The 17,585-nt window shown below is 37.0% G+C and overlaps 2 protein-coding genes across 2 annotated transcripts in view; one reads left to right on the top strand and one right to left on the bottom strand.

Annotated features, from left to right (window-relative positions):
- LOC149772936 (protein toll-like) overlaps positions 1-16,453 on the bottom strand; it is a 74,726-nt gene extending 58,273 nt beyond the window's left edge. Inside the window, exon 1 of the mRNA XM_089947084.1 lies at positions 16,386-16,453. The gene's annotated coding sequence lies outside the window, so the exon portion shown is untranslated. The remainder of the gene's footprint in view (positions 1-16,385) is intronic.
- Positions 16,454-16,496: 43 nt separating this feature from the next.
- The window catches only part of LOC149772935 (uncharacterized), a 33,641-nt gene continuing 32,552 nt past the window's right edge, over positions 16,497-17,585 (top strand). Inside the window, exon 1 of the mRNA XM_089947086.1 lies at positions 16,497-16,605. Coding sequence (XP_089803212.1) covers positions 16,511-16,605 — 95 coding nt within the window. The 5' untranslated portion in view covers positions 16,497-16,510. The remainder of the gene's footprint in view (positions 16,606-17,585) is intronic.

Genomic DNA, 17,585 nt, shown 5'->3' with positions numbered 1-17,585 from the left:
ATCAATACGCGAGGGAATTTATTCAGGATAAAAGATCTCGCGAATGGGTTGCAAGATTACCAAACGTGATAGCTGCATTAAATAATGAGATCACACGAACAACCAACATGAAACCCATTAGCGCGGTCACAAAAAAAAAATATACCAACACAACGGAAAGATGCTGGAAAACAAAAAATATTAGGTGATGTCACAGTCAGATATTTATATGAGCCTGGTGAACTTGAAGGTGGTAAAGCGAGAGCAACTGATCCTATTTGGAGTGTTACCACACACAAAATATCTACCGTGACAAGATCCACTGGAAGAAACGTAGGCGTTTCCAGACCTGCAATCTACAGATTAGATTCGGCCGCTCCTCAACGTGGATTTACACGTGAACAACTACAAATAATTCCCGCGGATACACAACTACCGCCGCGATCACTTCGGTGATTTCGATCACTTAACTAGCACTAGTGCCAGCACCCCGACGTCGATTACACTCAAGACAGGTTAACATGGTATTTTCTCGTGTATGACCGCGACTATTATCTTTTCTATCTACGGTAAATTGTCTTGAATCATTACTCGAATACCGCCATAACATTATACAATTACAACATGCGCAATGATTGTTCTGCTGATGTTTTAACTCAATAATAAATTCAACATCAAGATCAAAGTCACGTTTATTTTTTTTGTCAGATTGTTTGTATCCGATTAATTTTTTTCTTATTATATCATCATCGATGATGTTAAATTTATCAACGATTTCAGGAATTATGATTCTACGTAATTGAGATATATTTCTGACCCTCGATACCGCTAAATAAACTAAATTTGACCACTCGATGCGATCGTCTACAATCCAGACTCGTGTGTCAGAAATAGTTAATCCCTGAGACGAGTGGATAGTCATAGCGTATCCCAACACCCATGGAGATTTGTCAGCGTGTATTGCATCTTCGACCACACTGATATCAACGGCGACAATATCATTTAATACGAGAATCTGTTTCCTTGACTCTGTCTGTCCTGGAATATCAACATTAATATTCTGTTTTCGTGTATCTGATGGTCTATAACACAACGGAACGGGTAGTTCTGAATATTGTTCTTTATGTAGTTGAAATAACTGTTGTTGTAAAGCGTCTCTGATTATCTTTCTACTTGCTACGATCAAATCGTTGGGTCTCCATGAGTTCAAAAAATCACTCATTGAGGTCTCTGAGATCACTCCACGTATTATTTCACACTGAATTTTGTTTGATTGTAATCTGATTAATTTTTTAAACTCCTTCAAATTTGCATCAAGAGCTCTATGATCATCATCTATTTCTTCGTAATAATCAACGAAATTTTTTAACCAATCATGTGGAGATGGTCCAACAAAAGGCGGCGGTTGACCATGATCGCCACACATTATTATGGCGGTATTTTTCGTCAACAACCAATCAAGAAACATTTTTAATGTATCCAATGACACCGTGCATATCTCGTTTCAAATAATTATTTTAGGTATATATTTTTCTCCCATCCGTTCAGGAGTCCATGTATCTCCGCGCCACCGAAAGAAACTATGATACGTGCACGATTGTACTTGCCGCTGTTTCGTCTCACGTGCAAGTCTATGTGTGGGTGTCAGCACGATTATATCTGAATTTCTAAAAACATTAATCGTTCGAGTTGTTTTGCCGCATCCACCAGGTCCATTGAGATATACTGTCTTATATCTCGTTATTGGTTCACTCAACGATGGTGCCTTCGACATTTCTGATATTTTATTACCCTCACGATAAAAATCTCTCATTGGAACATCTGCTGATTCTACATAATTGTGTAATAGTTCCTTTTTTATTCTCCACGAACCCCATCGTTCATCATTACTTGTAAATTTCATAACAGATTCTAAATATTTACTCGAAATATAAAACGAATCTGTTGCGACTCTGACTGCGGTCTCAGGAAATCTATTAATCATCGATAATAAATTTATAGAAACATAAGCCAACATGGAAGATCTTAGATGAGTATATTGCGGGGATACGTCATTTATGTAACTAACGATCGTACCTAATTTTGTTCCGTCGGATAAATAAACACTCTCTCGATTTACAAATGTATTTTTCGCCGTTGTATCAGCGATTATAAAATCGTACTCGGCATCATCTAGAATTAATCGTGCGTGATGTCTTTTATAATCATATGCACCACCTTGAGTAAATTTTCCTATAATTTTTCTACCGAGATCTTTTGCGGTTTTGAGTTTATTAGGAATATTATCCTTAAACTCGCTAATAACTTCAGAATCTGACATGGGCAACCAAACTTTGGTCTGTGCATGATATGATATAATTGCCTCACTGACCACCAACGATGTCAGTATCGCACAATCTAGCATATATCGCAACAAAACTATAGGTGCCCAACGTTTTTCACAAAAATGTCTACCAAGCCAAACATAACAAATCTTGTGAAGATTTTCGTTAAACTCGAACGATTCAATACAGGCGAATCCAGTCAGATCAAAATCAGGTAATGGTCCATTAATTGCCACTCGCGTCATCTCGTTTGTAGGATGACCAAATCTTTCAAAGTACGTAGAACAATCTCCGTATCCCAGAAAACTTCCTGGATAACATGCAACCATATCAACCGAAATAACATCATTGTAATTGTATTTGGTATTCCATAATCCACCATGTCCATATTCGACGCAACTTGCGCGTACATCCTCGAGTAAATCAAATCGTGTTGGTTTCCATGAATTTCGTTCTCTGGCGAAATGAGCCGCAACAGATGGAACGGTAAAACAATTAGTTAGTAATTTGTCAGTATTTTCCGCGTGCTTGCACTGTAAAAACGTCGCAAGATTTTTCATCTCGTCATGGAGGGATTCTGTGCGATATATTTCACCGTTCGGTTTGACAAACTGATCAAATTCACCCTCCTCATTACTTTTAAATAACCATACCGATACAGGATCGGTTTTACTTATTTCGTTGATAAAATCAAACATACTATCTACCCTAGAATTATCTGTGGGGTAAAATCTAAGAGTTCGATCACGTGGAAATATTGTTACTGCGTTAGTCCATGCGTGCGCGTTATGATCGATAATATTTATTGGAGCTCCTTTCGATTTATATTTCGACTGGTACAGTACTTCTCCCGTTATTGTCGCTACGGCTATTGGAAATTTTAATATTTTTCCTAACTCAGCAACATCTTTTATTGTAGCACCGGTGTCCTTAACTGAATCAGCCCACGAGTTTATTTTTTCACGCCTTAAATCGGTTAATCCATTTCCACGCATCGCGTTTGTAAAGTGTTCTATTACTCGTTCGGCCACACAATTTAACCTTGAAAATTTCATCGGCGCTAGTTTATCAACGTTAGGTTTTTTATTTATCTCATAGATTCCATAAATAACTGCTGTTACAGGATATGCTCGCTCATAATACGGTTTATCAATACCAGTCAATAGACCCGGTCTGGAATTTTTACTTAATATGATAGTTTTATTATTACCAAGGACAGGATCATATTTGTCACGGATAATCCAACTATCTGTTTCTGTTAATACAATAAATTTTACTCTGAAGAAATATTTTTGATTGCCCTCGTATTCAGCGATGTAGTTAATGATAGTTGCCGCTCGCTTGTCGTTCATTGTGGCGTCCGTGACAGTGTTGCGTATAATCTTGAACGTTGACCATGTATGAGATGCACCATCCGTGTAAAATTCTTTCTTGGCGTCGTGAATTTTCGAGATCAAACTTTTATTTTTCGGATCAACCAGATCTCGCACTGGCAAGTCAGAAGATAATCTGTCAAGGTTGAATTTATACTTAACAGGCCTAGTTTGGGATAATCTCTCAAACTCGTTCATATAATTAAAACAAATATTTAAATAAAGAAAATTATATATATATATATATATACAATGTCCCAATGCAGATGGTTGATGATCGGCTCAGTAAATCGATGCAACAAATCCTGTAGAAAGGAATTTTGTTGGATGCACTCACAAAACATACGACGAGGAAGTCTAGGACCAATACCATGTCTACGGTGTGGTATTGGAGTGCGAGGAAAGACAGAATTATGTGGGAAGTGCGGCGGGAAACGGTTCAGAGAGCTTAAAAGATATTATGACAAAAAAAATAATAGCGGTGAAAACGCTATAAAATCCGTGAGGGATTATATATCAAGATTTCAGACAAACAATGATTTAAACATATAATATTATTATAATGGAACAAAATATATTTGTCCCACATCCTGTCATAACAAACTATGAATCAAATATTAATGGTATCATCAGACACTGCAAGTTGAAGAGACCAGTTGGCGTTGTTTCTAATACTGGCTATCTAAGGTTCACTTTCTTGGGGGGGAAGAAACATTATTTGTGTCATAGATTTACGTATGAATGTTTCTTCGGAGTGATCAATGATGGTCTTGTTATTGATCATATTGACGGGGACACTCAAAACAATAATTTATCCAACCTTCGTGTTGTCACAGCGAGAATAATACACGTGGAAATACAGGAAGATATAAGACAATCGGAAAGAGGGCGGTAATTTCTACAAACATAGAAACCGGTAAAGAAATTATGTTTCAGTCTATGAACGCGGCTGCGACATATTTTGATATTAACTCGCGTGTGGTAAAATACGTCGCAGATAATATAACCAGATCTACTTTCTCGAAAAAATATAAACAGAAAATTATCTTTAAGTATCAATAACTATCATCACCACATTATTAACTATCATCACCACATTATTAACTATCATCACCACATTGAATTAATTTTTTTAATTTATGTCACAGTAGGTCCTCCATACACTACTGAATTTTTGATTACATAAGGTGAGATTACTTTGTAATATATAGTTTTCTTCGTAGATGGTTGGTTTTTTATGATCATAATTAGTCAGTTTAACTAATTACATCGTAACTAATTACTCGTAGAAGTATTATTTATGTTTTTTAAATATTTCCCCATCATACAACACATGATAATGTTATTGATCCGTAGGAAGCTGTGTGTGAAACAGAAACCGTTGCTCATTGTAATCGACCTGCAGTTGTGTGTTCACTGAACTTACATTCTGGAAAGTTCTTTGACTGGTGCATTAATGCCACTGTTATTATTGATTCTCAGTCTACTTAGGAAAACCGCTACAAATACAGAAACTGTTGTTTATTGATTCTCAGTCTACTTGGGAAACCCGCTACAAATACAGAAACTATTATTCAGAAACTGTTATAAATACAGAAACTGTTATTATTCAGAAACCGCTACAAATACAGAAACTGTTATTATTCAGAAACTGTTATAAATACAGAAACTGTTATTATTCAGAAACCGCTGTTTAGTGTAAATATTGGTTCCTTAGCTATATATTAACTTCCGAAACATATGTTCGTAACAATGTTTGATAGCTCGATCAGTATGGTATTGGACTGTGGCGCTCGCGGTCCAGGATCGAATCCCCATGGCTGACAATTTGTCGGTGGTGCGCATAATTGCGATTTTTATAATAGTGGGGGGAACCGCAAGAACCTCCCCGCTCAGCAAATTCCCAACCACAATATTGACTTGTGGTTGATACATATTTTCGTATCACCCACTGGATTAATTATTGTGGGTGGGATTTTGCTGAGCGTACATGTTTGTACTGTCCTTAGTTAGTGCCGTTTCATTCATAATCTGAGCTCGCTAATACACTCGATAGGGGCTCTTCATTCATTGTATATATGTTATATGTATATCCTCTAAGCTTGGTAGATTGCGGTGGCAAGCTACGAGTTTAATGAGGACTGTGCTGTCCTTGTGCTGTCCTTAGTTAGTGCCGTTTCATTCATAATCTGAGCTCGCTAATACACTCGATAGGGGCTCTTCATTCATTGTATATAACCATTTCATTGTATATATGTTATATGTATATCCGATAAACTTGGTAGATTGCGGTGGCAAGCTACGAGTTTAACGAGGACTGTGCTGTCCTTGTGCTGTCCTTAGTTAGTTATATGTATATCCGATAAACTTGGTAGATTGCGGTGGCAAGCTACGAGTTTATGCTGTCCTTAGTTAGTTATATGTTATGTGTATATCCTCTAAACTTGGTAGATTGCGGTGGCAAGCTACGAGTTTAATGAGGACTGTGCTGTCCTTGTGCTGTCCTTAGTTAGTTATATGTTATATGTATATCCTATAAACTTGGTAGATTGCGGTGGCAAGCTACGAGTTTAATGAGGGTTGTGCTGTCCTCCCTCTTGGGCCTCTAGACCGTTGTTTGGCGGGTTAGGGGCTCTCGTAGAGGGAATATTTGCCTAATGAACTTGGTAGATTGCGGTGGCAAGCTACGAGTTCTTGGTTGTGCCGTCCCTGAAACATCCCGACGAACTCGCTAATACACTCGATAGGTGTTCTAGGGATATTTTTTTTATTTTAAAGATTTGTATATTATATAATGAACCAAGAAAATATCAATGATGTAATTGTCGCTATTAAAAAATTAAAAAAAGATGGAATTAATATATCTGATGAACTTAATCCTGAAAAAATAGTTTCTGATTTTGAGATTTTACAAGAACGTAAAACCATGGGGACACACACACTATCATCTGAATACAGGCTCATGAAACGGATTCAATCGGCAATGTTTCAGTCGCTAGCTACCGTAGAAGATGATCATGTGAAGGAGTTCGTTCCTCTTTCTACCGCCGTAGAAAGAATTAAGTCGTTATTATCCCACGAGTATGAGGCAAAGAAAACGATTAGTACTCGCATAAGACTATTAAGAAAAATAATGTCAGAGAGTAACTTCGTTACTGGTGAAACGATCCAAGGTAACTTCGTTACTGGTGAAACGATCCAGAGTAGTAATTTTGAAGATGACTGAGATCTTTGATCAGAAATATTATTTCTGAATTTGATGGGTTAGTAATTTGTTTTTTTTTACTGAAATTTAACAAATTTGTACAAATTTCTTAATTTTGACTACCATTTACCCCATCAAAAGCATAAAATTGTACAAATTTCTTAATTTGACTACCATTTACCCCATCAAAAGCATAAAATTGTACAAATTTCTTAATTTGAGTACCATTTACCCCATCAAAAACATAAAATTGTACAAATTTCTTAATTTTGACTACAATTTACCCCATCAAAAGCATAAAATTGTACAAATTTCTTAATTTTACAAATTATTTATTTCTGAATTAATTTATTTATTTACTGAATTAATTTATTTTTTTTTACTAAAATCAAGAAAAATGCACGAACTACTTGATTCTGACGGGGTAGTTGGTAGTCAAAATCAAAGAAAAATGCACGAACTACTTGATTTCTGACGGGGTAGTTGGTAGTCAAAATCAGGAAAATTGAGCAATTTCGTTGTATTTTAGTAAAAAAAAAATAAAAATCTCAGTAAAAATAATATTATTAATAAATAAAATTAATTTATAATAAATAAAATTTGTTAGGAACAATTTGACAAGGTTAGAACTTTCTTGATTTTGACGGGGTAGTTGGTAGTCAAAATCAAGTAGTTCGTGCATTTTTATGTTTCTGAGGGGGTAGTTGGTAGTCAAAATCAAGTAGTTCGTGCATTTTTATGTTTCTGAGGGGGGAGTTGGTAGTCAAAATCAAGTAATTTGTACAATTTCAGTAAAAATCAGGAAAATTAATAAATATTATTTTTTTTTGAGATAGAAATTTTAATTTTACTTTCATCGACTAGCTTTTTTAGTTGCCTGGGCCGATTAATTTGTACCAAACACAAATTTGTGCCAGTAATAATAAAATATTTTTTTAAGTTGATCGAATTTGATTCTGAAGATCTACAACAAAAGTCCTTAGACAGAAATCCTTACGACGGAAGTCCTTAGACAGAAATCCTTAAGACGGAAGTCTTTACGACAAAAGTCTTACGACTTTACATACAGATTTATTACAAGCTCTTCTTCACGTATGTCAATCAAGCGATTAAGGTGGTCTGTGAGTTTAAAATTGATTCGTGTTAACATATTATTGTGACACCGCAAATACACGGGATTAGTTGGTTCTTGCACGATTAAACTTCCAGGGGGAACTTGTGGTGTGAACGTGTACAGGATGTATCCTTGTTGAGCCTGATTTGATCTTCCGAGATCTATTTGATAGCTGCCATCGATTACGTCACAAACCAGATTGACCGCGACAGTCGGTGTTATATTAACGATCCGCGGGGATACGTGTCTTCCGCCACCATGTGGATCATTATCATATCTGAGAACAGCTGCTAATGGTGCTAGTTTTTTCCATGCATCGAGTATTTTAGGAAAGTTTTCGTTGATAATTCTGTCTATTTCATCCTTTTTATATTTTGATAATATAAATACGAGATTACCCCCCCCCCCCCCCGTATACTCTTTTTCTGATATTGTATAATGATCAAGAAATGGTCTTCTAGGACGGGGGAAGGGGAGAGCATGTTTATATGCTGCTTCAGAAAAAACATCATTAATATAATTAAGATCTGATCCTACTTGATTTAGATGCTGTATTGACTCAATAATTTGTTGTTTTATATCCTCAGAATAATTTTGCGATAACGATGAAAACAGATTTTGTATTTTGCCGATTGATTGCTGGATCTCAAAATCAATGGGATTAGTATACAGTCTAAAAACATTCATGTAGATTATATCATCACTGAAATTATAAACCCGGTACGCATCACCGGCTCTATTCCATGGAAATTTTTCTCTATATTCTGGAGTTGTTGTAAATTTTGCTTCGTTTGTGAGAAAATCATTTAATTTTGGTTCTGGTGGTCCTTCATGCACCGGGGGAATTTCAGGCCAACCTAGCACTGATCTGATTGAAGATTGATAAATATCAACGGCATAATCAGGCGAGTTTATTTCAATCGTCGAGGACAACGTCGGCTCATGAACTTTTTTTGATATTTTTGATTCTTTTCCTGTTATTGATTTTATTCTACGCGCAAATTCCTCACTGATCTCTTCAATCTCATAACTGCCGGTTGGTATTCCAACAACAACCCAGGGGGGTGTTCCATCGGGTTTGTTCTTGTTAGTAAATACAAGCGAATTATTTGCTGGTGTACCATTAAATGATTTTGATCTGATATTTGGCCAGCTGTAATATACTCGTAATTGTGCTAGTGCTATTTCTTTTACTGGAATTGCAGTAGGAAAATTAACACTAAATTCAGGATTAATTGAACTTACCGAGATCATCGTTATCTTTGGCGGAGTTGTGTTGGTCACGATCTGCTGGAGTAATTCTGTCATTATTGATACTTGTATCTTTAATACCGATACCTTCGTCGTATATTTTGGTTATCATTGAAAATTCGAAATCAGATATAATTCCATCACTGAGACTCGCTGATAACAACGAGGATAATTTCGAGTATGCTACCGTCGCTGTATGTAATTTTATTGTGTAATCGGATAATTTTTCGTTAGTACAAGTACATATTTTTTTTGTGATGATACCAAGCACACCTGCAATAGTTGTTGCTGCTGAAATACAGATAGTTACAGCTACTGGTGCCATCGTTGTCAACGCTGATAATATTACACCGGTTCCAGCAACAACAGCGGATACTGAATAAACAATCACATCAACGATAACCAATCGTCGTCGATATTTTTTTACTTTTACTGTATATTGATCGACTTGATCTTTTAGCGCCGCCTGCCATTCACGCGCTTGATTGTATCTGTATTGTGCACCGTCCATATATATTTTTATACAGTAACCAATTGATGTGCTTCAGCTACAAATTCCAAACACCACCAGTAAGATGTTGCGGTTAATGTCCTATCAGCTGCTTCCAGAATAAATATTTCCTCGGCTCCGATATTTAATATAACAGATACAACCCCGGAAAACCTGTCGGTGGAATGACGCCATGGAAACGTTGTAAATATTTCAAATTTTGCAGCACTAAACACAGATAGCCTGTACACGCCAGTGCTTGTTGCGGTATATTTGATGGTATTATTTTGTTTTGACCATGTTGCAAATCCCGATGATACCGTGCATACGATGTTTGTGATATGCCCGGGAGTTATTTCAGCTGGAATTTTAATCAGATTGGTTTTATTGATAATCTCAGGAATTCCCGCTACGATGTCTAGCTGTGTTCGTTTGATCGTGTCTAGGTTACTTTTGATATCAACGAGTTTCATGTCAATGACGGAAGGAGTTCCAAAGAACTTATTTATGGCATCATCGGTTTTCTGAAAATTTCTTCGAAGCCTTGTAAACGCGCCCGTGTGAACATCATATTCGGCCCGTAGCGTGGATAGTTTTCCATCCACGTCGTCGACGTATAGTTTGTTTGCGACGTCGTTGTCAGATTTTGGAGCTGTTACAGCTACTATTTTGTTCCCGTTCATGCTAAGTTCACCTGTCATCGTGTCACCGGTGTTTCTCACGCGATTAGCAACACTTTTTGCAATTTCATCTCTGATGGTTTTAAGTGACATACTTGAATCTCTGATTCTACCACCGTCAGTAAACACGGGAATATTATCCGTAACTGCACCAAGTACTCGCCGGACTATATCATTCCATCTGATATTGCTAGTTTTTAGTTTACCATATCGATCTTGAAAAATAACAACTTCATCTGGGTCAACTCCAGCAAGGTTCATAATATCAGCGAGGTCATCTTTAGTCGCATACTTTGACAGATCAACGTCGGATTTTATTTTCTTACTAGTAGAAGATCTTCCGTAAATATCAACCATTATAATAAGATCCGTTGTTTAAAATGCTTTACGCGCAACATATCGGTTGCTTGTATAATCGTGCACGACTTTATGTGGCGGCCTGGATGATTTTGATATAGCGTCGAGTACATTAATTACTTCACGGCCGCATATTGGCGGATCTGTCATTGTTTGTGTGGGTAGCGTTGAATACCAAACTTTGTAACCAGAGGTTGTTGCGTGAAGTGGTGCGACATACTTGATAAATTCAACAGGTGGAGCTAACCCGTACGAATCAAAATAAACAATTCCACGCGGATCAACCGCGTATGATACCCAATGAGTACCGGGTCCGGAACGTTTGTCAAGATTAATAATACCTGTTTCTAGTTTGTTTGGTTGTTTCGGTAATTGATCTCGCATAAAAACACCTCTAAAGGCAGATATTTTTAATTTTTTAGCAGCATCAAGTAAATCAAAATTTGATGCTGGAACGTCTAACGAAATGATCCTGGAAGCCTTAGGCCTCTCCCCCAACGAAATCCCGGTAATCTTAGACCGCGTCCCTTTTTTTTGTATCCTCGCCCTGTTGCTTTCTTTAGTGCCATTCCAGCGGCTGTTCCAACAGCACCTAACGCGGCCGCTTTTGCTACGGCTGGAGCAGCTGCAGCTATTAATGCCGGAATGGCCGCAAGTAGTGGAAATATACCACCTGTTTTAACCATGTCTTTGATGGCGCTCGGGGAGAGATGGAATTGAACTCCAGTTTTTGATTCTAGGGCTTTATTGAAATGTTTAATCTGATTATTTGTCAACGATAATTTGTTTGGACCACCACCAATCTGATCTCGTTTTAGTGATATTTTAGTTCCGCATTTGTTGGCGGTTTTTGATTGAAGCTTTTTTACCTGACCCGGGGTCAGAGTAACATTAACATGACCATACGACATTTTTATATAAAATATATTTTTCTAAATAACACGATTAAAGATTTTCCACCGGTGCATCAACGACCCTCATTCGACCACTGCCACCTTCAAGTAACATGGCCTTGTCGCTAAGTATGACCGCGATCGCTCTGTAAAAGGCACCACCAGCTGGTGGGTTAGTAACATGAGCTCGAAAGTGTATATCAACAACAGATTGTTTGGATAAATCAAGATGTTCTAGTGAAAAATAATAAATCGGATATAGACCTGTAAAATCTAGTTGTGATATTTGCAAACCAGTATCTATATTTTGATCACGTCCCATAAATGACATCAAACGATGATATGCGCGCGCTACATGATTTTGTGCATAATTTAACAATATATCCTCGGATGGTTCTTGATGTCCATTTATCCGTAAGGATACTTCACTAACTCCAAGGTTATCAAATATCATATGTGATTGTTCTTGATCATTTATCCGGTTAATATTTTGCAATGCAATAAAAATATGTCGTGGTGCAGAAACACCCTGTTGTGATGCTATATGCCATGTAAATAAACCATTAATATTGCTTTGAGCAGCATCTGTGGTTACTGTTAACCATGATAGCAATGATTTACCTCCTTGATCCATAAAAGATAGTAATTTTTGTTCCTCAGTAATAGATGGAGTCATTACTGGCATCCACAATGAAAGTTTTGTTATATCTACTTTACCAGCATCAGCAACACCAGCACCTCGCCAGATTGCATCATTATCATCACCTTTTCTTACGAGCACAATTGTGTGTTTAGCTCCAAAGATGACTTTTCTAACATTTCTGCAAAATCCAAAGATGTGAGATAATGGAATTGCACACGAAAAATTTCTATTATCTCCTGACAGCGCTGCTTGGCGTGTTGCAAATCCTAAGTTGAAAGTCGCGCTATCACCCTTTACAATATCAAAAGCAGCAGCTGGTCTGGCTGCGTATTCAGGACCATCAGCAACCGGTTGTGGATCAGATGCAGTATCTCGAGGTGTCCGTATTTTAGCATACCTGATATGATCAGCGTTGTTGGTAATATCCTTAGCAAACATCATTGTTGGACCAGCTGATCTTGTAAAGTCGTCAGAATATCTCGCTAGACCAATTATTGTTGTAGCAACATCAACATCCTTCTGAACTGATTCAATATTTTTTCCATCAATCATGTATGTGGCGCTATCAAACAACGCCATAATCCCGTTGTTGACAAAACCAACACGTAAATTAGCAGCATATGGCGTATTAGCTACAACATTCGTTACAAGTCTACCTTCTACTTCAATAAACGCCTCAGCGGGCAAGAAATATCTACTTGTATCATGAACCTGTAATTCGATTCTCCCCCGCTGATTTGGTAGTCTTGCGTCATAAGAATAAAATTGATAATCACGTACTGACTCGTACTTAAGGACGGGTGCCTCCATATCAAATGCTGGGTCTGATTCGCGCCTGAACATTTTTATTATAGTTACCATTTTTCCAAATGATGATCATCGTCGACGAAGACCACTTCCTGCTATTAAATTTGATGTTATATTTTTTTCTGCTTCTTCAGATATCGCCGCTAGTTTTTGATTTGCAGCCTGATTTATTATTTTACTGACATCTGCAGGCATCACCTCAGTACTTGGTAATTTTACTAGTGGTTGTTGTTTTCGTCGCAATAATCGTGCTAGTCTTTCTTTGATCGCCGAGAACGCCTTACCAGCAACATTGACAATTGCACCAGGAGCTTTATCACGAACAATATCAATAGCCTTCATCGATAATTGTTTTGCAACAGGTGCTACTTTTGGAGCTATCCTCGTGAATAATCCCCGAATGACATCACCAAGTCCATCTCCGTAAATAACACTATAGATTGGTAATCGTGAGTTTACCGCTCTAACCTGTGTGGGTTTACGATGATTATCATGCACAATCATCTTATTTTATTTACCATTTATCTAACAACTAGTCATCAACGAGCTCATCAATAAGTTCTCGGTAAACGCCAATATCCATGATACCACCTTGAAATAGTCGCCGACAAATATCAGCTGCTTCATTGGTTATTTCTGGTGAATTATTTCCGGCACGTTTTCCTGCTATGAGAACTTCTAACCGTGATACGTCATTGATGATATTATCAGGACATAAACCAGATCCTGTTTTAGGTTCATCTTGAGGTGTTTTAAATACTGGTGGTTGCATTACCGGAGTAAGTACTTCAGCGGTGGCCGGGGGTGAACCTTCTCGAAATCCATGTGGTGAACCTGTCGGTGTAAATGTCATTTTCGGTGCAGGAATTTTCTTCGAGGAGGATGATTTAAGTGACTCTTTAGTCTTTTTAATTTCCGACATCAACTTTTGCTGTGGCGAAGAAGATTGTTGTTGTTCTATTTGTTGCAGAGGTGGAGGAAGGTGATACTGGGAGGACTCTCCTTGTTTTGGTTGTTCCCGTCTCCCTCTAAGTCTATTTACTTCTTCATTAAATCTTTTAAATTCTTGACCTCTAGCTTGTTTTTTATTGTAATATACGCGATATATCCATTTAATGAAATCATCATCAGTTGTTTTTCCATAAAAGGGTTTTAAAAAATTAGATTTATTAGATATATTTTTTGATATCATCTCAGGTAATCTCTCTCTTTCAGTGTTTCTAATTTCCTCAACAACTCCTTCGTTAAATCTTGCAATTAATTTTAAGCTCTCTCCTGCTGATTTGGATTTAGATGCAAGTTTTTTTCTCACATCGGCGACTTCAGTACGAAGTTCTCCAATACATTCAAGTATTTCCTCACCAACAGGTGGAGGCTGAGCTGCGGCTATGTCAGTTGGAAGGTCTCGTAAAATCTTCTTTGCCTGTTTAGTTCTTCTTGCTATTTTTTCTGATACCGGAAGAAGATCTTCTTTGATGACAGTTGCAACTTTCTCAGTAGCTGCAGTGACGGGCTTAAACAGTTTTTTAGTGTCCTCTTCATACTCAACTTTTGCTTCTTGCTGCGCTTGTAGATTTTTTCTAAATGAGTCTTTGACAGGAAGAAATTTTTTAATTGCTTCTAATCGTTCTCGAGCTGTTCTTGCACTATGAGATTCTGGATGTACCATTTTTATTATAACATAATAATTTAATTAATATCAGCAAAAGAGGAATACAGAAGTTTGATGATATATTATAAACACAGAAAGAACGTAAATCCAAAAATAGAAAAACCACCATCAGAACTTGAATATTACTTGAAACATAGAACAAATTCCGAAGATTCAGATGAAGATGAAACAGATGAGGAAAAACGACAGCGAGAACGCGTTGAAAAATATTCATCAAACTTGGTATGGTGGTAAATTAATAGCAGCAGAGAGGGTACCTACCAACGTTGGTCGTCAAAAAATAAACAAGAAATAAATAAACACGTAGAGTACTTTATTTTTTCAGATACTATTTCAAACTGAGGTTTTATTAGTACAATCGGTCATTGCAAAAATAAACATCTCAAGGAAAGTTCATTTGTAAAATCTGGACCTTTCTACGAGATGATTTATTTATTTGTTTTATTTGTTTTGTCGGAATTCTATGGTCTGTTCACCCTCTCTGCTGCTAGAGTGTTAGTTTGTTAATAAGGCTGTGTTGGTTTTTTTTCCCCCAAAGTAGGTGCGAGTAGCCCTCATTCATTCCCGTTCTCTTCTTTGTTTTGTTTGTGAGGATAGGTGTTGTATTGTACTTATGTTATTAGTGATCATCACATAACTCCATTTTCCCTCATCCGTTTTGTTTGTATGTGTGGGTGTTGAATGGAAAATAGGTGTGCTAGTGACCATTACCTATCCCCTACCTTACTTCATCCTATTTGTTTGTAAGGATGTTGGGTTCCGATTATATTTGTGAAAGTGACCATGACATAACTCCCCTTTCCCTCGTCCGTTTGGTTTGGAAGCTGGTAAAGGTGGGTGTAGGACTTTAATCACGTGTCAGTGACCATGACATAACCCTCCTTTTCCTCAACTGCTTGTTTGCATGTGTGAGTTTTTGTTTTTAAGAACGTGTGTTGGTTTGCAAGAATAGGTCTATTCCTCATAACTCAGTAGATACTTCAATTCTCCCATAAACATGAGTTTGTATATGTGTGTGAGGGTTGTTCAGTAATGTTTGTTGGTCAGTAAGGATGTGTGTTGGTCTCTTCCTCCACCATTAATACTGGCCGCCATGTATAGCCTGTCGTGTGCTGAAAAATGGCGTTAAAGCCCACAACAACAACAACAACAACCACATAACAATACTACTGAGGAAGCTGTATTTAATCTTGACTGTGCTCCTGTTTTTACAGAGTCAAGATTTAAGTTTACTAATTTACTTGTTTAAGCCTACACAAATGAGTGTATGATCTCTCTCTCTCTCTCTCTCTGCGGTACGCCTCGCGCAATGTCGTCTGCATTTCGCTCTATTGCCTCTAAGTAATGGCCTCGGATATCCGCTAATTTATTATTCAATTTTGGACATTATCCCTAAGCTAGCTGGGTCAGAGGATACGTTCTCAAGTTAATAATAAGAAAATAGTTCTAAACACTTGTTTAAATAATCTAGCTTATATTAAAGACTTGATAAGGTCAATCCAAAATAAGGCTTGATTGTAATTTAAACTATCTAAATTTTTTTGTAAAATATTTGTTAACACGTACTTTTGCAAAACATAAAGTTGTGGATACTTACTGGAGCACATCAGTTGTTCTATATTCAGTTTCAGAGGTGATTAAATCTTGCATGTAGTTTGCAATCCCATAATTCCTTAATAGCAATGCTCGGTTTAGGAAAACACCGGAACTGATGAAGTTCGTATGTTGTGTTGTCATCTTTTAATATTGATCCGCATACTCATTCTGGTTACGGCGAAAAAAGAACAGAAGCCAATATACTGCATTACAGCATTCGGGTAAATGTATAAATGCATTCGTAATATGCTTTTGGATTAATTGTATTTAATTCCAATATAGTCTGTGTATGTCCAAATTTAAGAATTTCAACACCAAGTACTTTGGCGTGACCTAATTTCGAGTTTATGTTAAATTCGATATAAGATATTTCACATGGGTCTACAATATAAGACGCCAACCCTTATATTTGTATGCAATTTATGTTGACGTCTTAACAGTGTAGGACTTCGATTTCACGTAGGAATTTTAGCTTGGCTGAACAGATCTTGCTGCGAATTAGTCATACAATGTAAGACACCTCCCCCCTAGTCCTACAAAGTAAGACATAGCACATGTTGTTTTTGTTTTAGTTTTCACCACCCCACCCCCCGAACAAAAATATCGGGTGATGTGTCTTACGTTGTAGGACTAGCCATCAGACATATTTTGCTCAGCCAGAAGCAGTAAAGGTGAAGAAACATCCTTATGCCAGCATCACTTCCAGAAGTGCAGAGATGGATAGTGCTGCATTGTATCCTTGGTTTGTGTAGCCCGGAGCGCTTTATTATCGCGGTATTTAATGTTCTTATTGGTACAGATTAAAACGGTTTTGCTATTGCTGCTTACTTCTAATTTGTAAAGTTTCACTGACTTTCCCTCATTCTGTTCATATAAAATTCTTTGTCAATCGAAGCGAGTAAATGTAAATAAAACCACATATGGAGGATGACCCAGATTAATGTACCATGGGGGAACAACTCTGTATTATCACAGAATTTGCCAAACTTATGTATGGTAGCATGCAGGTATTATAATAAACAAATTGCAACTTACCTATGTGAAGGAATGTCCATGCTTGTACTGGAAAAATATTTCCACAATAAACAAAAGGATCCAAGATTAAATCAAGCACACAAATGTAATTAGAGTGGAAATCCATGAATAAGAATATTACAAAATGAAAACAATCATTATTTAACTTGATTTGAATTTTAAATGC

Source organism: Sinohyriopsis cumingii, unplaced genomic scaffold (genome assembly GCF_028554795.1).
Source record: "Sinohyriopsis cumingii isolate HCF-2022 unplaced genomic scaffold, ASM2855479v2 utg000958l, whole genome shotgun sequence".
Classification (NCBI taxonomy): Eukaryota; Metazoa; Mollusca; class Bivalvia; order Unionida; family Unionidae; genus Sinohyriopsis; species Sinohyriopsis cumingii.
The sequence above is the reverse complement of the archived record's forward strand: the minus strand, read 5'-3'. Positions and strand labels throughout refer to the sequence as shown.